This window comes from Psammomys obesus, unplaced genomic scaffold (assembly GCF_907164565.1).
Source record: "Psammomys obesus unplaced genomic scaffold, mPsaObe1.curated_primary_1811, whole genome shotgun sequence".
Taxonomy (NCBI): Eukaryota; Metazoa; Chordata; class Mammalia; order Rodentia; family Muridae; genus Psammomys; species Psammomys obesus.
Genome location: NW_026596117.1, coordinates 20,361,803 through 20,384,529, shown reverse-complemented (window position 1 = coordinate 20,384,529; position 22,727 = coordinate 20,361,803). Strand labels below are relative to the sequence as shown.

Below are 22,727 nucleotides of genomic sequence, written 5' to 3'. Positions count from 1 at the left end.
CACACACACACACACACACACACACACACACACACACACACACACACAAATGGTAAAGAGCTATGATCATATGCTACATTCAGATTTTCATTTTATTTGGATATTTAACATGAGGTATTTTTCTTGTCTTTCTTCTTATTATTATTATTTTGCTATTTTTTCCTTCCCAGATATTGAGATACTTCATGAAACATTTGTTGACATTGAATCAAAGGATCACAGGCTGCAGAATGTTAAGGTCATTCTGTTGCTGCCTCGTTGTTCAGCGCTAGGTGTTAGTAACCCGGTGGAATTTATTTTGAATGAACATGGAGGTACCTGTTCTGATTTCTAAATTAATGAAATTCATTCACTGTAACTCATCAATTTCAACACTGGATAATCTTTTTTTTTTTTTATTTTGTGTATTGCTCTTCAGATTGGTTGTATTCATCGTATAAGTGGCTTATACAGTTCTTTGAATGATTATTTCAGAGACATGGAGAAAAGCAAGATGAAATATTTTCTCATTCCTTTTGGAAAACAGTAATAAAACTAAACATAATTATCTTTATTGATGTTTCAATTACAAGTCAATATTTTATCAATTGCATAATTAGGAATTTTTTATGAAAATATGTATTATTAGACAATTGATTGAAGAGTAATTTGAAAACAGCCATTTATGAACAGTGCCCACACCGTCATATTTAAAAAGTGTGTATTTACTCTTTAAAATTTAGATACAGGTTTACTTCAAGACCTTTCTCAAGGTGGGCCAACAGAAAATAAGCTTCAGATCCTTGCTGAGAAGCAATACGAACAGCTGACACACGCAATGAAATGTAAGTTTATCATTAGTGCCAGCTTATCAACACACAGTGTTAATCTTTGAATCATGGATACACACTTCATCACCTACTAGAACAAAGCAATAACTGGTGAACCACAAGTGATATTTCGATCACAGCGCCCTCAAATCGAATGTTCATTTTGACCAACTTAATAAGATTTAAAAATATCCTACCTGCATATAGATAGATAGTAAACTATACTAAGTTTACTATTATAAGCTCGGTTATCTAGCATAATTTAATAAATTATCAATGCTGAAGGAAAGTTATCTATAGCTCTACATCTGTTTGTTTACAGCCTCACTGTGCAGAGCATGCAGGGCTGGAGCTTACGTTCCTCTTGCCTCCGTTTTCCACGTGCTGCCTACCCAGTTCACGACTGTACACTTTCACCTTTCCTACTCTGCACTTTGACTTCTCACGTGCCGTCATTCTTCTGTCGTCATCTTGTCCATCCATGACAACTCTTCAGTGTTCTACCAAGTGTTCTTTATTTACTTGTTTTGAGGGGGGCTCTCATAGCCTAAGCCAGTCTGGAGCACTCCTTCTACTTTAGCATGCTGAGTTCTGGGGTTAAAGGTTTGTATCTCCAAGCCTAGCTAAACCGACTCTCACTTCTGCGTTCTTGCCGTGTAGAGAACGGAGAGGTGCAGTTGCAGATAAAGGGCTAGCTCTCCTGGAGGCTTGAAGTCTGTGCTCTGAAAGCACACCTCTGCTCCAGTCGCTGCACGCAGATCTGAGCACCACGCTGCTTCTGAGCACCTGGCCGTGCTTGTCTGCAGTTGGATGCTGAGATCTAGACAGCCACAGGAATCCTAGCCAAACACGGTGGCACAGGCCTGTGATCCCAGGCAGGAGGATCAGTTACCATTGGCTACGTAGCAAGTGTGAGGCCAGCCTGAGCTACCAGACCCCCTGGCTCAAAAAATAAAGCCAACAAATTAATGTTTTCTTTTAGTTCAGTGTATGGCTATCAAATGTCTCTGGTGGTCGGATGTTTACAAACCAGATATTAGCATTATAGTGAGAATCTCTGTGAAAACTCCAAGATGAGTCTGTAGGAACTGTAACTTACTACATAAAGCCCCAGTGTTCATAAGACAGAAATAAGGCAGAGGAGCATGAAGGAGGTCCTCCTTTGGAACCGATAACATGCACAAACTATGAAATGAGTTCGGTGGAAGATTAGGAAACCGGTAAATTACATACTTTTACTAAAGTTTAGTGGAATGTTTAAATTTTATTTTATTTGTAAAAAAAAAAAAAAAAAAAAACTTCATAAAGAACCATAGAAAGTGAAAAGGAGGCCTGGGGAGATGGGTCAGTGAGTAAAAACCGAGCAAGCATGAATATGTGAGTGTGAATCCCCAGTATCCATGTAAAAAGCTGGGCACGGCTGTGCATGCGCCTGGACGCCAGCACTGCGCTGGGGGCAGAGGCAGGAGGATCACTTAGACTTACGGTCGCCATCCTAGCCCCAGGTCCGTAAGAAACAAGTCTGAAGGGAATGAAGAGGAGAGCGACAGAGCGTAACACCTGCCATCCTTACAGGCCTCTGCACACGGGTGTATACGCCACACGTTCACGTGAAGAAAGCAAAAGATTTTAATGGCATAAGCTGTTTTGTCATGTTAAAAAAAAAAAGTGTCTGGTAACTGTCAAGATTAAGACACTTCATTTATAGTTTCCCCATAAAGCAACGTTAGGTCGAGTATGTAATCAGGGATTGACTCCAATTTTTTACAGAAATGACTCAAAGGTCCATTTGGAATCAGCAATGTAAATGCTGGCCCAGTCCTCTTTATGTTTTATGAAAATACATTTGAACCATTTGGAAGTTTGTCGAGCATCTATTATTTGCCAGTCACCTTGTACTTACTTTTCTAGTCCTCATGGGATATTCTCTCTTGGCTTCTGTGCCTTTTTGATCAAGAAAATCAGCACAGGGATGGGAATGGGGGTGGACCTGGGTTGCCGCCCAAGCCTCACACCTTCTCACTATCCTCCACTAAAATCATGAAAGCCCACATCACTGTATCCTCTACCACCGAAGGCAGTCAGCTCAAGGAGGCTGGTGTCTGTCACTCTCTTCATAGCTTCTGGTCTGTCCTCCCACTCTGGCTCTCTGGAACGAGAATTAACGAGAATCCCCTATATTGTAACTTCTCAAAGTTAAAAGGTGGAAAGCGGAAGTTCTGCAGCTCCACACCCCCCCCCCCCGCCGTGCCTGCCCTTCCCCCTTACTGTCATTTCAGTTAGTGACAATATCAATAGACCTCCAGGTAAGCCGTAATATAATATAGAGTGGGGACGAGCCACATCCATTATTTTCACTATGTCCACATGGAGAGCTTACACTAGGATAACCTCACGGCCTTCATTAGTCTCCTTGCTTCCACCACTGTCCTCTGTGGAGTGAAACTGGTCACAACAATGGGTTTCAAGCAGTGTAAAAATCACAGCCCATCTAGGGGCTAAACATCCACGGACAGACAGTGCTCAGAGCTGCTGAGCAGCCGTCTCTCCATCTATCTTACCCGCCTGCGACTCTCCTTATCTGGGCTCCAGCAGCCTTTGAAATGCTAGTCCCACTTGCCCTTTCAGGGCCTCCACGCCTGGCCGTGGCTGCTCCTCCGCCATCTCCTTGTCTGTCCACAGTCTTCTAGATTAGCAGTGATTGTTGTGACTATACTCCTTGAACCGACAGCTTCTCTCCCAAAACTGTCACCCACCCCCATCCATTTTATCACGTAAATTGTTTTCCTAATCTTGTTTCACTCGTTAGTCCTCTGCTGGAGAGTAAGTTCCACAGTGGCAGGCTTTTCATCTTTCTCGTTGATGACCTCAAAGCCGAGAAAAGTACCTGGCCTGCCGGAGGTGGTGCCTTGTTTCATGGAAGAGAGACCTGAGTCTTTAGAGTAAATTTCTCCAGGTTCGCATAGCAGCAAGAAACAGAATTACAATTCCCATTAATGGCTGTTTCTAGAGTCCCTTAAACTAAGTAGGTGATATAGAGGAATGTCTGCTCTTGATAACAGTATTTATTGCTTTGTGTGGGGGATTAGATTGATCGCAGTGATAGATCGATCTTTCTCTTTTGTACAGTCTAGCTGGATTTACTTGACTTCCTGGTCATTGCTTGCATTCCTAATACAAGCTTCTTTTTGAAGGAGAGCCATCCCGGGGCACTGAGGTTGTCTCAGCAGGAAAGGGTGCTCGCCTCTGAGCCTGATGAACTGAGTGTGATGCTGGGGACTCCCATAGTGGCAGGAGAGGATCAGTTTCCACAAGTCGCCCCCTGGCTCCCACGTGCGTGACTTGACACACACACAGAAACAAATGTAATTTTTAAATTAAAAAAAATAAAATAAAGGGGAGGCACGCAAGCGTCGCATAAGTCATTTCCATCAATATTTGGCGGTATGCATTAGTCACAAACGTGTGTCTGGAAGCAGCAAATGTGCATTGGGTCCCAGTATTGATTGCATCTTCTTTCAATACAGTTACCAAAGCTCAAGCAGTTGTTTATTGCACATGCTCTGTTTATGAAGAAGAAAATGAAGCTGTTGTTAACAAAGCTCTGGACAGTCAAAACCAATTGTTTAAAACACAGCCTTACAGGTAAGGATGCAAGGGCTTGAATCTGACAAGCATGGTTTTTAGAGTTATAGTAACACATCATACTTTTGTTAGCATTTAATATGACAAAACAGCCCCAAATCTTACAGCTTTAAAGTGGATTCTTGAGAGCTTTTGAATGAATACTTTCTTTAATAGCTTTATGTGTATTTTGTGTATTATGTAGTGTGTGTGTGTGTGTGTGTGTGTGTGTGTGTGTACGCACACGTGCAGATGTTGAAGGATGATTTGTATGAGTCACTTCTCTAGCCACCGTGTGGGGCTCAGGAATCGAACTCAGAGCACCAGGTTTGGTGGCCGGCACTGTCACCCACCAAGCCACAGCACTAGTCTATGAACATTGTATATTGTACATGAAAGATTATCTTCTTTTTGTTATTGGGAAAACTAAAGGCATTGGGTGTTGGCTTGGTTGATTCTTGAATAAACTGAGTCCAAATATCATATTGTTCTAAGGAAAAATGAATATACAAAATATTTTTAGAAAATAGACACCGGATGTGTGTTATCTTAAGCACTTTTAATATTTTGAACCCACTGGTAAATTGGTAAAAAAAAAAAAAAATGACATGGATATCTGGGGCAGTTTCCAGGTAAAATACAGCAGTAAAGATGGGAAAGAGAGAGAGCATTAATACTGCAAACTGAGCTGGGTGTGATGATTCACAGCTTAGTCTCTTGTTCTTGTACGGCTGAGGATGGAAGGAGGGTTGCCACAAGTCTGAGGCCAGCCTGGGCCACATAGAGAGGCCTGTCTCAAAAAATGAATGCGAAGGTATGGGATGTAGCTCAGTTGTAGAATGCTTGCCTAGTATATTTGAGGTTTTTGGTTTAATCTCCAGTACTGCCCAAACAACCAAACAAACACTAAATAATTCAAAACAAATACAATGTGTACTGTGGATATCAATATCTCACTCCAAGAATAAGTTTTTCAAGACTAATTAGTTTTCCAAGACTGTGATAATGAATTAAACATCTATTTTCATGCTGTGATTTTTCTTTAGAATCTTAGTATGTATATAGCCTGTTCTGCCTTCCCAACTTGTTATTTTTGCATTTTTCATTTCACAGGCTAACAAGTTAATGACATCAACATTTCCTCTCTTGCTGACTTTCCTTTCTTGTTTAGAAGCTTCTGTTGATAGCTGTCCTTGTTAGGGTTTCCATTGTTGTGAGGAAATACCACGGCAAAAAACAAGTTGGGGAGAAAAGGTTTTATCCGACTTAACTTCCACATTGTAGCTGATTGTTGAAGGGAGTTAGGACAGAACCCTAAACAGGGCAGGAACCAGAAAGCAGGAGCTCAGGCGGAGTCCATGGAGGGGCGCTGTCTACTTGTGGTACATCACGGCTTGTTTAGCCTGCTCTCTTATACAAAGTCTTTGTAAAACCCCAAAATCTCTTTTAAAAAAATTTTAATGGCTGATTTTTATTTTATGTGCACTGTGTCTGTATGTGTCTGTGTGGGAGTGTCAGATCCCCTGGAACTGGAGTTACAGACAGTGGTGAACTCCCATGACGATGCTGGGAATTGGACCTAGGTTCTCTAGAAAAGCAACCAGTGCTCTTAACCAATGAGCCATCTCTCCAGCCCCTCCAAAATCTCTTGAAAAGTTAAAGTCTCTCAACTGTGAGCTCCAGTAAAATAAAAATTAAGTTAAATACTTTCTCATTCCAAGAGGGAAGAACCAGGGCACAGTCACAATCTAAACAAAGCAAAACCAGACTTCAATAGTGGAAATAACTCAATGTCCAATAATCTGGGACTCACTCACGTCTCCGGGGCTCCTCCGAGGGACCAGGGTCATTTCTTTGGCTTGGCCCCCTGCAGCGCCCAAAGCTTGCCCTCTAAGCTTGGGTGGGCTCCTCTCCACTGCTGCCCCTGTCTCGGCCATTGTCCCATGGTTCTGGAGTCTTCTGCTGCACCTGGGCTTCACTTTCACCAATAGCTTCTCCTAGGCTCTCTTCCTGGTGCCAGCCTCAACTTCTCTCCGTGTTCCCTTTAATCCTGGGCCTTCGACTGCTACCGAGGCTGCTGCTTCACCAAAGGCCTCTCCTCTCTTCTCACAGTGCCAAGCCTCAGCTGCTCTCCATGACCTCTTGATGCATTCAAAACCAGTACCACCTGGGTGACTCTTAAACTACCAAGTTTGGCAAGCAGCGTGAGGTACAACCTCGGCCAGCCTCAGGAACACAGCTCCTCTGTGCTGTCAGGAAACACTTCCCAGAAGATTTCACCTCAGTGATGCTGGCCTCTTCTTAGTCACTACTAATTTCTCAGCCCCAGCTAGCCAGCATCAATTGTCTCAGTAAAACAATGGTTTCATTTCAGTGGTACCAGTCTCTGTTAATCACAGCTGATTTTTCAGCCGAGGTGACCAGAATGACCAGAACCATAGAACTTGCTTGAAAATAGTAAATGTGCAAGGGCCCTGGTAGTCTTAAGTAACTCTCAAACTTCCATCCGGAACTTCACCAGCCATGCCTTCACTGTAGGCATTTCTCTCAATACTCTTTTCTCCCAGGCTTCCACAGAACAGTCCATCAAAGTTTTCAATACTCAATGGCCTTTTCAGCTCACAGTTCCAAAGTCTCTCTACCAACACACGGTCATGTCTATTACAGAAAATAACACATTATTTTGGTACCAATTTCTGCTGTAGTTAGGGTTTCCATTGCTGTGTCGAAACATCATGACCAAAAGCAACTTGGGGAGGAAAGGGTTTATCTGGTTTACACTTCCACATCACAGTCCATCTTTGAAGGAAGTCACTGCAGCAGCCAGGAGGCAGGAGCTGATACCAGAGACCACGAAGGGGCACTGCTTACTAGCGTATTCTCCTGGCTTGCTCATCCTGCTTTCTTATAGAACATAGGACCATCAGCCCAGGGATAGCACCACTCACCATGGGCTGGGCCCTCTCTTAGCAATCACTGATTAAGAAAATACCCTATGGCTAGATCTCATGGAGACATTTTCTCAACTGAAGTTTCCCCCTTTCAGATGAATCTACCTTGTGTCAAGTTGACACCAGACTGTAAAATAGCTGAGAGTCAACCACACATCCTGAGAGTCCTGAGTATCACAGTTGCTAAATTACCATCTATCGACAAAGAGCTGCTGTTATGGCAGGAACATCACCAAATCAGTCATTGTACATGTACGGTTCCTGATTTCTTAGGGGAAAGATTGTTGAGAAAATAATATAACAAGAGTAAAATGATTTTGCTTTCCTTTCCTGTGAGCCATGATGAATTTAGAATATAGTATGAACAGATATAATTCATATTTAAAGACAGAGACAATGGTTCACATAAACTTTAAGATACATAGAAATAAAGATTAAAAATGAATAGAAGAAGTACTAGGAGTGATCAGCAGAAACTCTTTCTTTAGGGAGTAGTTGAGAAAAACTGAGGAGACCCCCTCCTCATCAGCAGGCTCTGCCACAGATGGTCAGGAAGCGCAGAGACTCAACTCTCCAGTAGAGAGGAGGATGAGTGGGCTTGCAGCTCAAGAACAGAGCTTTGCAGAATCTGACACCCTCTTAAAAGTCCCCACATTGGGCTGGAGAGATAGCTCAGTGGCTAAGAGTGCTTGGTGTGCAGTCATGAGCACCAGAATTCAGCTCCCAGCAGCATATAACGAGTCCAGTGTTGAGCACACCTGTTCACACGGCGCACACCGCTTTCCAACTGGATAATTAATCTTTTAATATTTTGTCATGTATCAAGAGTATAAGCATCTTCATAAAAACTACAAGAATTTCATATTATTGCTGATTTTTTCTTATTCTATCCTCTGTCCTCCCCACCCTCCCCTGCCTTTTCCTTTCCAGCACTGGAGATTGAACATAGGGCTTTACACTGTGATGGCACCTCCATCTCCCACGTAATTTCATTTTTTGATGGTTTTGATTAAAAACTTGAACTTTTTCCTTTATAGATACTTACTGATGGTTCTGGAGGTCCCAAGTCTTAAAGGTGGTGTTGGCAGGGTTAGGTCCTTGTAGAGCCTGTGGTGGAGAGCTGTTCTGTGCCTTTGGTAGTTGCTGGCAGTCCTCGGCATTTCTCTCAGTCAAATCTCTGCTTCTATATACAAAGCTTCTTCCCTGTGGTCTGGGGTCTTTCTCTTTCCTTTTTTTGTTTTTGTTTTTGTTTTGTTTTGTTTTGTTTTGTTTGAGACAGGGTTTCTCTGTGTAGCCTTGGCTGTCCTGGACTTGCTTTGTAGACCATGCTGGCCTCTGCCTCCTGAGTGCTGGGATTACACGTGGTGCGTCTTTCTCTTCTCACAGGGACTACTCAGTGTTAGATTCAGGGTTTCCTAACTCAAGTGGATCTATTCTGCAACAAAGTTTCATCTCGAAGTTTTGAGAGGACTTAAATTTTGTGGGTGATACTGTTTACCACAGAACAGTCTATTCCGTAGTTTCCCAAAATTTACACTTCTCATTTGCAAAATACACTTACCCAACATCACCAAGAGTCCTTATCCATTCCAAGATCAATTACAAATCCATATTTTCATATGAGGTCAACTAAAGAAAAAATTCTCATCTAGATCAGAGGAGGAGACTCTGGGTATGATATTTAATATGTAAAGAAATAAGCTATAAACTGGAATTCAGAAGCCATTTTGTAGGAATAATTTCCAGAAGACAAATTGTCTAATCTTATTTATGAATCACTACTACCATTAGAATGCATGAAAGTAGCTATCTATAATAGCATTTTAAACACAGTGCACTGAATGCCTAGTGTGTGTCAGATAACTCTACTAGGTAGCAGCAATTTATCAGTGAATTAAAATTTTAAAAATGAATTTTCATGTTTACGTTTGGAGACTAAATAGATTCTACATTGGTAACAAAAATTTGTTTCAATGAGTGAATCAATTATAAGTGATGTATATACATATATATACATATATATGTATATATATATATATACGTATATATATGGGGGTATGTATTTATGTGAATAAAAGTTTAAAGATAATTTCTGTTTTCCTAGAAAACATGCATATATTGGTGAAGCATCCCATATATGAATTGCTTGGGATCAAAAGTACTTCAGAGTTTGTATACATTTAGATGTTGGAATATTTGTACATATACAGGTCCTGGGGTGGGGATGGAACACAAGTCTACATACAGAGTTCTCCTATGTTTCACATGCATCTTTCACAGAAAGCTGAGACTGATTTTTGACAACATTTTAATGTCCTAGTGTTTTGAGTGTGATCTGACACCTGAGGTCAGATGTGGAACTTTCCACTTGTGGCATCATGTTGGATTAAAAAAATTAGTTGGCTGGGAGTGGTAGTGAGTGCCTTTAATCCCAGAACCCTGGAGGCAGAGGCAGGTGGATCTCTGAGCTTGAGGCCAGCCTGTTCTACTGTAAGACCTGGGGTCTCACAGCTCAGGAGTTCAAGATCGCACCCTTCCCAGAAACTCCCACAGACCACAACTTGATGTAAAAGCAAGAGGTTTAATTTAACTTTTGCGCAATGGGGTCACTCCTGCTGGTCAGCAGAGAGTGGCCCCGGGAGACAAAGGTGAAGTTGCAGTTTTGGCAATTTAGGATTGGATGAGGAAGCTATAAAGACAATTGGTTAATCTTAGGTGCTCAAGCTTGGCCAGTCCTACCAAGTGTGGATGCAGCTGCAATTGAAGGTGGGGGTGGTTAGCTCATCCTTGAAGATTGGGGCTGCGGACTTTTGGCTGGAGGTCAGGAGCTACTCAGAAGAAGGATTGAGGTCGTCTGGGTTGGTTGCTAAGAAACACTATCTCGAAGACAAGGGTCTGGTCCTTCTTTTTGCTGAGTGAAGGTCATTGCTTGCTTGCTTTTTTTCTATCTGTCCTCACAGATAGGGTCACATTTCTCTGTTCTCTGGAAAGGTGCTAAGAGGCTTTAGCTTAACCTGGACCTAAAACTCAAAACTATAGGCTTTAGAAGACATACAGGTTACAAAGTTAGTCTAACCCTTTCAGTACATACCTACCGGCTAGCCAGGGCTACACAGTGAGACCCTGTCTCAAAAAAGAACAACAACAAAAAAATGGATTTGTTTGCACAGTGGATTTCAGGTGACCCAATGAGATAGCTCGCCCTCAGAAACGGCGGCTGGCTGTAAGGTAGATCGGGGCAGCTAGGCCTCTTGCCTACTGAGTTAGCCCCACTCCTCGCTGTTCCAGACTCTCTGCTGAGTCCCGAGAGGTCATGTGTGTCTGCCCCTTTCCCAGGTGACACGTCCTTCCTCACTGCTGTCCCAGGGGAAATACTTGCTGAATGCAGAGTGCGTTTCAGGTTCTTGCTCCTCCTCATTCTCCTCCTGTTCGCTCTCCTCGCTATTCCAGAAACTACTCCCTCCTCAAGACACAGCATCATGGCGCCCCTCCTGCGGAGGTTTTCTTATTTGCACTCTCCCACAGTTGCTGTTAGCCTCACCTAAACTCTGTCCTCCTGTAGGATTTGTCTCTTCTTACCTCACCGTTCATTCTTGGTCTTACTTGTATCACTGTAAGTTGGTTTATGTGTGTAATGTGGAAACTAATCGAGTTACGCTGTATTCATGAGCTTTGAACCTACGCGGCAAATGATGAAACAAATATAAACTTAAAATTGGTTTTAAATTTCACAACAGACAAAATTAATGAAACATTCCTGAAACTTTCATTCATATGGACAGTGTTTAATTGCTTTGATTAGATTATATTCCGGCCCCTAAATATGGAAACATAAGTATTGTTATCAATTAGGTGTTTACCACAGTCACAAATATATAATGCCATAATTATGTTTAATGATATAATATGAACATAAGTATCTATTATTTATAAGTAAAATCATATATATAAATAAAATTAAATGAATAAAATTAAATTAAATGAGAAATTAAATATAAAAAGAACAAAATTATAAGCTTAGGACTAATTAAAAGTTTTTATATTTGTGTTAGAAAGTCTTTCCTATATATTTTTCTTTTGTCTTTTGTGGCACAGGCTCTCATGTATCTTAGGCTGTCCTCAAACTCACTATGTAGTTGATAATGACCTTGGACTCTGTGTGTGTGTGTGTGTGTGTGTGTGTGTGTGCACGCGCGCGCACAAGCCACAGAGCATATGTGGTGGACAGAGGCTAACTTGGGAGTCAAGTTTGTTTTTCCATTCTGTGTGTCCAGGAATTGAGTTCAGGCCATCAGATGATTTGTGCTTTTACTTGCTGAAGCCTCTCATTCCCCCTGTTGGTTGTTTTTCTCTGTTGCTTGTTTGCTTGTCTGTTTTGAGATAAGGCCTTATGTAGCCCAGGAGCTGGCCTTGTACTTGCTATGGAGCTAACTATGACCTTGAACTTGTTTCAACCGTTCTACTTCCCGAGTGATGGGATTACAGGTCTGGGTCACTGTCCCTGGTTTATTCAGTGCTAAGGATCCCACCCACAGCTTCCTGCACGTTAGGGAAGCATACTAAGACCCCCCCCCCCCCGTGCCATGTCTGCAGTCCTGGCTCTACACACCTGTGACTGCTCTACTGGCCTATTTTGATAACACAAAATACGGAGCTTTTCAGTTTGTGAAAAGGTTGTTATTCTTGGAGCAGTTTCTCAGAGACTTCGGAAGCTAACAGGAAATACTGAGCTTTCCACTTAAAATTCGGGGGAAGACAGCTTCACTACTTTCTCTTGTTTGAGATTTTTACTTAAGTGATTGGCGAAACAGAAAGTAGAAAGTAGTGTTGAGGCTGACTCTCTTCCTTTCTTAGATAAAGAGCCATTTTTAACTGTCAAATTTCTCCTCTCTTCCTGCAGGCTCAGTCCCCCTGTCCTTCCACTGTGCTCCTTAAGAGAAATACAACTGTCTATGGACAAATTCTTTAGAATGGAACCATCTGATATTACCAATGGTTGTTTTCTTTCTATTTTAACAAGAGAGGTAAGAAGGAAGCAAACTCGTAACCCAGAGCACACTCTGGAGCTGAAAACAGCAAACTCTCACCATGGGGGCCATTTTTCAGTATCCTTGCCTTTCACAAACAGCTGAAGGGCAAGAAGAGGATTTTTGCTCTGTAGCTTCTGCTCTTCATGTGTCTTCCTCTTTGGCTTGCCCTCCAGTCCAGCCTCTCCCAGCAGTCTGCCAACTGTCTGGTGTTCTTCCCTAACATGTAAGAAGTAAGCAGTGTGATTCTTATGAGGTTTGTAAATGGGGCAGTTGAACTAAGAAAAAAAGTTACTTGCTAGGGCTTAGGAGTTACATTATGGGGTAAGGCCCCCCAAACCTTTCCTTTAATATGTTTTAATTTTCACCAAGTCGCCGATAAAGATTTAATATCTGCTCCATGATGGCCACCTTTTCCACACTAACAACTGCTGCTTTCATTGCAGCGAGACCCATCCGAGACGGTGTCTGTGAGAGACGTTCTGGCCCGAGCTGCAGCCAAGGGTCTACTGGATGGGGTTGAAGTTGGGAAGTCATCCAAACGGGAGAAGAGGAAGAAAAAAGCAAAGGCGTTACTGCCCAAAGCTCCTGGGACCGATAACAGCACCCAAATAAAAATCACCGAGTTTCTGAATCAAGAAAATAAAGCAAGTACTTCTCGGGTTGAGACCTACACGGCAAAAACACCTCTCCCCCCAAAAACCGTGACTCACGAGGCCACTTCCCCCCAGATTAAAAAGGCCACCAAGCCTGCCGCCAATCCTTTACCGACAGCGTTGGTAAAGAGCACTGGTTCCTCCAGGCCGGTAGACAAGCAGACATACTTGGTGAGATCTCGGCCGGAAGGTAAAGTGATTCCTCTGAAATCTGTCGAAATCGTTTTGCCGCCAGTAATGTTCCCGTTCCACAGTTCCCCGGGGGGCAGATCGCAGATGCCAACAGGCCACTTTTATTACCGCTTTGTTGGATCAAAGGCTAATGTGCCCAGCTTTGTCGCCTCAGTACCCAGAAGAGGGGAGAAGCCTAAGGAAAACACACCTTTCTCCCTTCTTAGGCACTCTAGACCATGGCTTTGATGGAGTGGCCCTTGTTACAAAGTGGCTGGGGTTTCTTCACACTTAGATGCCATTTCACAAGATACTGGTGCTTTTGGTCACTCAGTATCTTCTAATGCAACATAACCTCCCGAGAAGGAAGACAGATGAGAAAGAATAATGGAGGGGACTGAGTGCGCAAAATTATGGTTTCATCAGCTCAGTGCTAAAGATCAGCTTTCAGAACTCGTCTCTCTTGGGAGTTTCAAGTGCGGACCAAGTGCAGCTGTCTTACCTGCAGGGAACATAGTATCCCTTTCAGCAGGCTGCATTGCAGATTCCATTGCCGGGCCTGGTAGAGAGTTCTGCTGTGCTTGCCTGCGATCTAGCCAAGAACCCAAGGCCACTCCTTACCTAGGCGGTTCCTGCAGCTGAAACCTCTTGAATCGCAGTGGAGGCCAGCTCCACTGCTCCTGAGACGGGGCATGTCAGGAGGTCCTCTAACGGACTGAGCTTCTGGAGGAGGACACACAGGAAATCCTGAGTGCCAGGTATACACAGTCCAGAGGTCCATTCAGAAACAAACAAACAAAAAACAAAGAAACAAACAAACAGAAATGTTTCTGGAGAACGGCCAGAATCCTCAGTAGACTGAGCATGGTAACCCTGCCCTTCTGTTTACATCAAACATTGCTGGAGCAAGGACAGTGAGCAAGCTTCTACCCACAATTCTTATTCTGAGAAAGAGGTCTAACTGTTGAACACAAGTGACGTATCATTGAATAAACTCAAAGGTTTCTGATTCTATGCAAAGATCAGGTGACACAGCCAAATGTGCAAGTCATTTCAATGGCACACAGTGATCAAACCCTGGTAACTCATTTCTGGATGTACAAGTAAAGTATATTGTAGTACTATGTTAAATATGTTAAATGTCAACTACTCTTAGCTATAGTAACAATTGCCTACCAATATTGACATGATTATCATTTCTGGGTCTGATTTTTTTCATCATGGCAACAGAAATTGTTTGACATTCAATAAAGTTAGGATTACAACTCTTATTTTTAAAAATCTCAGCCACATTCATAGTTTGGACGTAAAGCTTTATCTTCAGTTGAAGTGTGAGTTCTAAACGCTTGGTTCAGGTAGTGGACTGGGGCCTGTTTCAGCGCAAGCGGGCTCTCTTGGCTCTCGTCAAGCGGAGAGATCAAAGAATCAGTGGGTTTGGTTTTCAGAGTTCAGTTTCCTTTTAGCTAAAGACATATTTTTCGTTAAAATCCACAAATGAAGAAAATGAGTTTGGTACTTCAGGAGGTTTATATTTATATTCCAAAAGAATGCTCGTTAGTTGACTCTTAAAAAGCACAAAATGTAGGCAACAGGCAGAAGGGTTCCCAGTTCCGCTCTAGCTCAAGCTGCACAGTAGGCCCCTGCCTCAGCCCTTAGCATATACGAGTGCTAGTCTCCACCCCCAGCCCTAAAAGCACAAGCCCACCCTGCTTCTAATGCTTAGGTATCTCACTAAGGTATAAACTATGCATCTCTTTAAATTATGTGCCCTGAGGTGCAGCCTCATCTCCCATCGTTCAGAGAGGGGCTGCCATCTCATCCCAGGAACGGAGCCCAGGCTGAAAACCACCCCACCAAGTCTGAACTGATTATTTTCAAGTGTGTTTTCCGGGTTAACTCTCTTCGCTACAGAGGCTCAGGATCTTTTTTAACCTCTAGCAGCATGTGGCACTTTTCACCACTTGTAGCACTAAATTAGTTTTAGCCACACCCTTCATGGACATTCTGAATGGAATCCCTCACCAGTTAAGCCTGTGTGCTTTCCTTTGGGAATCTTCTAGGAAGAACAGAATCAATTAGGAAAACAGGGTAACAGCAACATAGAGAACTCTAGTGAAGATTGCTGACTGCAGACTTTTAATTGGCATTTTACCATGATGAGCTTCTTAAAGTGTTGGAAAAAAAAAATCAAACTACTCATATTTAAACACGGCAGTAACAATTCATATTTTTATTTATTTACTTCGTGGTGCTGGAGATTGAAGCCAGAGCCTCACCCAAACAAACTCCTATTTTTACCTGAACCTACTTACCAGTGTAAACCTCCTGAAAACAGGATGAAATGTTGATTCATGAGAGCTGTCTTTAACAGCCTAAGAGAAGGTGGCGTGTGGTGGCACACAGCGATAATCCCAGTACTCAGGAGGCTGGGGCGGGAGGATAGCCACGAGTTCAAGGCCAGTCTGGGTTACATAATGACAAGACAGCACAACACAACAAATGAACAAAACTTGGGTGGGTCCTTTTATTTGTTGTCTGTGTACCAGGGAGTTAAACCACGGCCAGCTGACTTTCTAGTTGGCACCTTTCACTTTGGATTTGATGCAGTCCCACCTCTAGTTCTCACTCTTACAAGAATGAAAGGCAGGCTTTGCGTTGTGTGCGTGCTGGAATACCTTAATCCTAAAAGAGAGCCTACAAAAACAAACAAACAAACAAACAAACAAACAAAAAAAAAAAACCTAACTGAGGACTAGATGAGTCCAGAATGCCTGCTCCCTTTACTGACCTACTTCCTAATCCTCACCAAGTGGGAAAATGCAAACATTAATGAAAGCAGAATCTTACATTACTAAAATGATTTTTTAAAAGTTTAATTTGAAGCAGTAATAATACAAAAATAAAACAACTACTGCAGAGACACCAAATTTGTATTTGTTTCTTGTAGGTGTGTGGCCATGCTGCCAGACAAACGAGTCAACGGCTGTACCCAGCCACATTTATCCTCACGACATTTTACATGTAAATGTGTACGCATCGCCAACAGCAAAAGGCATCAAAAAGAGACAAGATGTCCTTTCAGGAGGAAGTGGCCGGTGTGGCTGCCTGGCCATGCTCTGACGGTGCCAGCCAACATCTTTGTCTTCCCTCCCTGCCCTCCCCCACCCCCCAACTGTGGTTCCAGCCATTAAACTCCAATCCCCGCACCTGTCGTACAAGCTCTCCACCACTGAGCCATACCCCCAGCACGCTGAAACAAGTCCAATTACTTTCCTGCTGGCTGTAAGCACATCAGATGTTAGGTGAAACCCAGCCAGCCAGAGAGCTTTGCGGTGCGGTTTGACTAAACTGCTATTGCCGGGGAGACGCTTTTTGGAATCTTGTGTTGCAAATGCTCATGAACTGAGTGTGCCACGCACGGAGGGAAGTTCTGTGCCTCCAAGCAAGTGACCCAGTTTTGAGTGGTTTCTTCTGTGTCCTTCTTAAAAATGCCTAATGTGGATTTAAAAAAAAAAAAAAAAAAGTAGCAGTGCCAATAGTTGAGTCACCAAGAACTTGTTTTAATGGAAATGGGTCTAACGTCCCTTCATGCAATACGACAGACAAGTAAACAAAACAATGGTTCTCATTAGCTACGGGTGGTCATAAATCCTGGTAGAAACAGAGGGCATGTGGCTATCTGTGTCTCTTTTTGATGAGATTCCATGTGCTGTGAGGGATATAAAAATGAAGCACCGCACAGTGCCTTAGTCTACGAAGAATTCTCAGCCATACAGGCGTGCTGGCTGCCCCTTGACACGGCCAAGGAGCGCGCAGGTGAGGTGGTAAGAATGCATCTACCTAGCTGCTTTTCAAAAATAAAAGAAACTTTAAGCATTTTGCCATTTCCCCCCCCCCATGTATTCCAATAGAAATGTGACTAGGAATAATTACAAAACCACTTTTTAGGCAACGTATAATCGTTCACTGAGATTACTTAGGCCTGGATACATTGACATTATACCCAGTAAAGATAATACATCAACACAATAATGCGGTATATTTCAGTAAAAATAGAATAAATAAAATAAAAATAGTTTAAGCTGTATTTAACAGGTTAATTAAAAAAATGATAAGACATACAAGGCATAGTGAACATGGCTGCCTGTTTACCAAACCACAGATACAAAGAATGCATAGATAACTGAAGTATCACTAAGATCTCAGGTAAAACATTGGCATCCTTTCACGAACAAATACAAACACACTTTCATACATACTTTTTGGCCATGGCAGAAAGTGTCTGAACATACTGTTTAACATAATTTTACAAAATCAACCTGCATTTAGTATGTGAAGCTATTTTCAAAACAGAACATCTGCAGTGAAAGTATTTTATAGGTAAAAGGCTATCTTTCATCTTACTGCTTCCTAAAATTGCATATATAAGTCCATTTGCTACTTAAAGCTAGCTCAGTATTCTTGATCCTGAAAACAAACATTATGTGTGTCTTAAAAACGAACAGGGTTTAGGTAGAGACTTCCCCTAGAAATGTGGATTGCTTTAGTTTTGAAGGTGAATGCACGAAAACATTTCACTATGGAGCTCAAGGTGAGGGGCCACGGTAAATGGATGCTGAACAGCTTTTCTTTGGGCACAATATGGTTTTCTTATTCAGATTTTTTTTTTTTAAGATGGCACTGGTGACTTCAGCTTGTGTGCAAGTTGGCACCAAGTTTAACACATTTTCTCAGATAGCATCCCTTTTACTGTAACATTAGGATGCCAGAGAACAATTCCAGGTTCTCTGTATCTGAGACTCCGTGAGTTTCTGGGAGACCCACAGGCGGAGGGCTCGGTCACCCGCTTTATCATGTGCTGTGATGGCTAAGCGCCACAGCTGGGAATGTTGCTACCACAAGTAACATAATCTCTAGAAAACCTCAGAGTGGAACAGGCTCTGAGGACAGACATTTGTCCTCTACAACACATCTAAGGAACACGGTCCTTGACCGACAAAAGACAATCGTCTTACAATAAATGCTGCTGGGTAGACAAATTGGACATTTCCTTAACTCACTGGGAAATTCTGAAATCGCCTGGCCATATTTCCATTATCTGTTCTCTGCGTGGAACCAGAGTTGTTTGTGAAGGCTCTTCCTGACTGCATGGAGGAGGAGGATAATGTGGCAAAAGCTGGGAGATGTGGACCCTGACTCTGGCTCTCATGAACTTTGGTGAGACCCTAGGCCACAGAGCAGCCTCTTGGTGCTTGGGTGTCTTGATTTCTCCAGTGAGTTTAGTGCCTTTTCTACCTTATAAGGCTCAAATGTGATAAAACTGCAGAAACCATCCTGACAGGTTACAGACAGAGCAGTGTGGAAATTTACAAGCGTTACGTGTATAACTGGATATTAGCTTTGACATTAAAAGTAAGCACGACTAATGAGATCGATCTGAGATCTCTTTTGCAACTACCTTTTAAAATAACAGTGTCAACAAGAGTCTAAATCTGTGTGACTTTATGGTTAGGTTTCTTCGCTACAAAGAGGCAAAGAGAATGGTATGTGGAGGACACCATAAAACAATCCATTATTTTTGAGTGTATTTTGCTTGGATAAGAAAAAAAAAAATAATTAAAGCTTGAAGGTAAAATGGAAAAATAGAAGTTTAAAAACGTGTCTGGTCAAGTCTTACCAAACTGCTAACATTAAATACATAAATTCAAGAAAAAAAATACAACTTAAATTTGTTGCCATGGACAATACACGACGGATAGACAGCTTTCTGGACAAAAAGCATAGAGAAAGGACGGGGCAGTTAGGGAACCACAGGAGTGCACTGACCTCCGGGATGCGGACTAACACGAATCACACACTAAAGATCTAAAGTAATAGTGTGTGACGGAGATATAAATGACATTTCCTCAACTCTAAGATTGCATATTAGCTCGTTATCAAACTAAGGATGGGAAATGTAGGAATATTTCATTTTCAGGTGTGGGTAGAGAATGGCCATAGAATATTTTAATTCTCTAGTTGCATTGTATAATGTAAGGCAGAATTGAACTTCGTCCCATCCCAAATGCATTATGACTGCTAATCTCTTTTTTAAAATAACCGTCTGAAAACCATCTGAAAAGAAAGGCTATGTTTTTTGTTTTTGCTTGATTTTAATTCCTCAAATTAAGCTTTCTATCGATTTTTAAAGTTTTCCTTTGCCCAGTACCCCAAACAGCTGTAGACATGAAACAGTGTCCATGCTCTAGAGAGCTTGCTGAGGAAACTGACTCATTGATGTCTGGACTGACGCCAACAGCCAATTCTTGTCAACCGACAGGTTCTCTTTATGAAAAAAACCCAAACCCAAACGTGTCACCCCACTTTTACAGCAATTCAATGGTATCTGTTACTCAGGGTCTGAACGTCTTAGAAGCTGAAAACTGGGCAAAGTGCCGAGGGGACCCCAAGGTTTCTCGTGACAGATCCGGTCCAGAGGGCGGCGGAACGGACCTGGGCATCGCTCACTGCAGCGACACTGCGTTAGTCCTCTAGGAAGGGTGTGACCATATTCTTCTGTGCGAGCGTGTGCGCCTGCGCGCACAGTCCTGTTCACAATATATACAGGAAGAAAAAGACCTTCCACGGCTCATGATGTAACTTAGAGAAAAAAGAAAACAAACAAGTCATGCTTCTTTCCGCATCACGTGACGGTGGCAAGACCACATGCTCGTCTAACACTGTCTGGTTTAAGGGTGAGTTCTCCGGAGACAAAGCACCCGCAGCGGCAAGGAAGGCCAGGGGTTTGGCCTCCCCCGGTGTGGCTATTCGATCTTCAGGTAAAAAGGAGAGAATCCTTGAGCCCCGAGCTGCTAGGGCGTCTCTGTGACAGGACGTTTCTGTTTCAAAGTGTCAATGAGAGACAAGACCCCTCGTTTTACGTTAGTTGTGACTCTTCTCGTCATGGAGTCCGCTGGCGGGGGTGGAGGTCGGGCCTTCTGTGAGGGGGGCCTGGCTACCAAGCACTTCTGATATCGCAACTGCAACGAAACAAGCAGGCAGCGTTTTAGGTCACGCTTCCTGTGGCTGCCCACCTGGCGCACTGACTCTCGGGAGGGGAAGGCTGAGCCAGCTGTCCCCGGTGCAAGGCACGGGCTCTACCCCAACCCCCCCAGCACACCTGCCGACCAGCCTCGTCCCCTCAACGTGGGACGTCCTCAGTTCCCACGGCTCGCTCGCTTTTCCCAGCCTTTCTTTTCACCCGCTGCTCACGGTCAACAGCTAACCAAATGAGAAGGATTGGTGCGGGGAGCGGTTAACTTAATTTTCCACCAGACTCGTACAGCTATAAGCGTCGGTGACACGGCGCGACAGGGAGGGCGCGGTGCGCATCCAGGCCCATAGGCTGTGAGTTCTAGGCAGCCAGTCGGTAAATTTCTCCACTCTTCCTTCAGTTTCCTTGACTACAGAGTGGTTGGGAATTATGGGGCAAAGTTGTAGGAAGCCTAAAATAGGGCTGGCAGCACAAACTTTGTTCCTGCCCATTTCCTACTTTAACAGAGAATGCTGTGCTGAGACTTCATCATGCATGTTAGGTTCGGGTATGAACTCTAATAGATTAAAGAAAGCGCCTCTGTAAGCGCTGGCAGCAGAGCGCCTGGTAAGATGGCTCAGCAGGTAAAGGCGCCCCAGGAGCTCGAAGCAGGGGAGCATGGACTCCCCAGTGTTGTCTGCTGACCCCCACATGTGGCACCTGTGTCCTTACATTCGCTTTCTTGCACTGTATACATACGTGCACTAACAAAAAATTTAAACATGCACTGAAATGCACTAAATAATACATAAAAATACTAAATAATACATAAAAAAAAAGAAAAAGAAAAAAATAAACAGTGCACTTGCTTCTGTACTAGCAGAAAGCTAAGTGGTTCTTCAAAGTGAGGTGAAAATGACTAAGCTTATCACTTCTTTCTGATCTCAAATTAAACAACCCCATAGCTGATTTTCAAAAGTCGAGCTAAAGGTCAGCAGCCTCCTGGCATAGATTGCTACTTCCCCCTCGGATTCATGGAACACCCAGCGAGAGACGGACAGGAGGCTTCGAATGTCTTCTCATATCCCACAGGTCAGAAAACTGGTCCCTTCAACTCAGCACACACAGAAGGATGGCTGGCCACATGTGTGCTCTGGGGAAGGCATCTTACTAAGTGTGCATCTCTAGTCACACACCACACACCTACACACACACACACACACCTACACACCTACACACACACACACACACACACACACACACACACACACACACACATACAGACTTTTTTTCATCTCTAAGACACTATTGACCTGAGGGGGAGGAGAGGGAAAGAAGAGGGACCCGGAATCCACACTCCATCTGTCCCCACTCACTAGTCCATAGTTGTAGGGCTGTTTTCTCTAAGTGCTGTGGCTCCATTATTCTCGTGCTCGTAAGCCTGTGTGACAGGAGCAGGGCTGAGGGGAAAGGAGCCGGCAAGCGCAGAGGTTGGTGTGACCCCGGGGGCCACATCCATCAGCAGGCACGTGGGACAATGCCGAACCCTGGACTTGAAATTTCTTTTTTTTTCGTATGTATAGTGTGAATCAAAACTGTACATAACTGATGACATTCATAAGTAAGGAACCTCCCTCTAATACATTTCAAATTTCACTAAAGTGCCATCACTTAGGCCTATAGGACATATTATTCAAATACACCTTAAAAGTGAACTCAGAAGAATGTGTCACTACCATATCTCAGCTAGTACAAATCCATGGATGAGAACTCCAGATGGAGAATGACATGGATCTGAATGAAGAAGGGCACCACTGTACTGGGACAGCTGGACTCAGACTGTGGTGGGAGTTTGGATTGCACCCACGCGCCGTCCACCACACTGCCTGAGCTATTCCAGCTGGTTGCATTAATATTTTTTATTTAAAAAAGTGTTTCCAAGAAAAAAAAAAAACAGTCCGGGAATTTGAAAAACAAAAACAAAAAACAAACCCAAAACCATAGCCACTGATAAAACTAATTAGCTAACTCTCATTAGCACTTCAAATGTATAAATAAGACTGAGAGCCATTCACTTCAGACCAAAACCATCTGTTACACTCCATTTCAATTCTGTAACGTATCTAGTTTTTTGCTCGATTGAATGTAGCGCGTGTTTATTTCCTGTAGCCTTTTCCTCCCATCCAGATCTCCACACCTGGCCCCCAGGGTCACACCAACCTCTGCGCTTGCCGGCTCCTTTCCCCTCAGCCCTGCTCCCTGTCACACAGGCTTACGAGCACGAGAATAATGGAGCCACAGCACTTAGAGAAAACAGCCCTACGACTATGGACTAGTGAGTGGGGACAGATGGAGTGTGGATTCCGGGTCCCTCTTCTTTCCCTCTCCTCCCCCTCAGGTCAATAGTGTCTTAGAGATGAAAAAAAAGTCTGTGTGTGTGTGTGTGTGTGTGTGTGTGTGTGTGTGTGTGTGTGTGT

At 43.2% G+C, this 22,727-nt stretch overlaps 2 protein-coding genes across 11 annotated transcripts in view; one reads left to right on the top strand and one right to left on the bottom strand.

Moving 5' to 3' along the window:
- The window catches only part of Nsun7 (NOP2/Sun RNA methyltransferase family member 7), a 44,868-nt gene extending 30,359 nt beyond the window's left edge, over window positions 1–14,509 (top strand). For all 4 annotated transcript variants that reach the window (XM_055629417.1, XM_055629414.1, XM_055629416.1 and 1 more), the window contains 5 exons: window positions 171–314; window positions 723–824; window positions 4,337–4,454; window positions 12,285–12,408; window positions 12,858–14,509. In XM_055629417.1, coding sequence (XP_055485392.1) covers window positions 171–314; window positions 723–824; window positions 4,337–4,454; window positions 12,285–12,408; window positions 12,858–13,487 — 1,118 coding nt within the window. In that variant the 3' untranslated portion in view covers window positions 13,488–14,509. The remainder of the gene's footprint in view (window positions 1–170; window positions 315–722; window positions 825–4,336; window positions 4,455–12,284; window positions 12,409–12,857) is intronic.
- Window positions 14,510–16,777: 2,268 nt separating this feature from the next.
- The window catches only part of Apbb2 (amyloid beta precursor protein binding family B member 2), a 306,075-nt gene continuing 300,125 nt past the window's right edge, over window positions 16,778–22,727 (bottom strand). For all 7 annotated transcript variants that reach the window (XM_055629150.1, XM_055629154.1, XM_055629153.1 and 4 more), the window contains one exon: window positions 16,778–20,257. In XM_055629150.1, coding sequence (XP_055485125.1) covers window positions 20,090–20,257 — 168 coding nt within the window. In that variant the 3' untranslated portion in view covers window positions 16,778–20,089. The remainder of the gene's footprint in view (window positions 20,258–22,727) is intronic.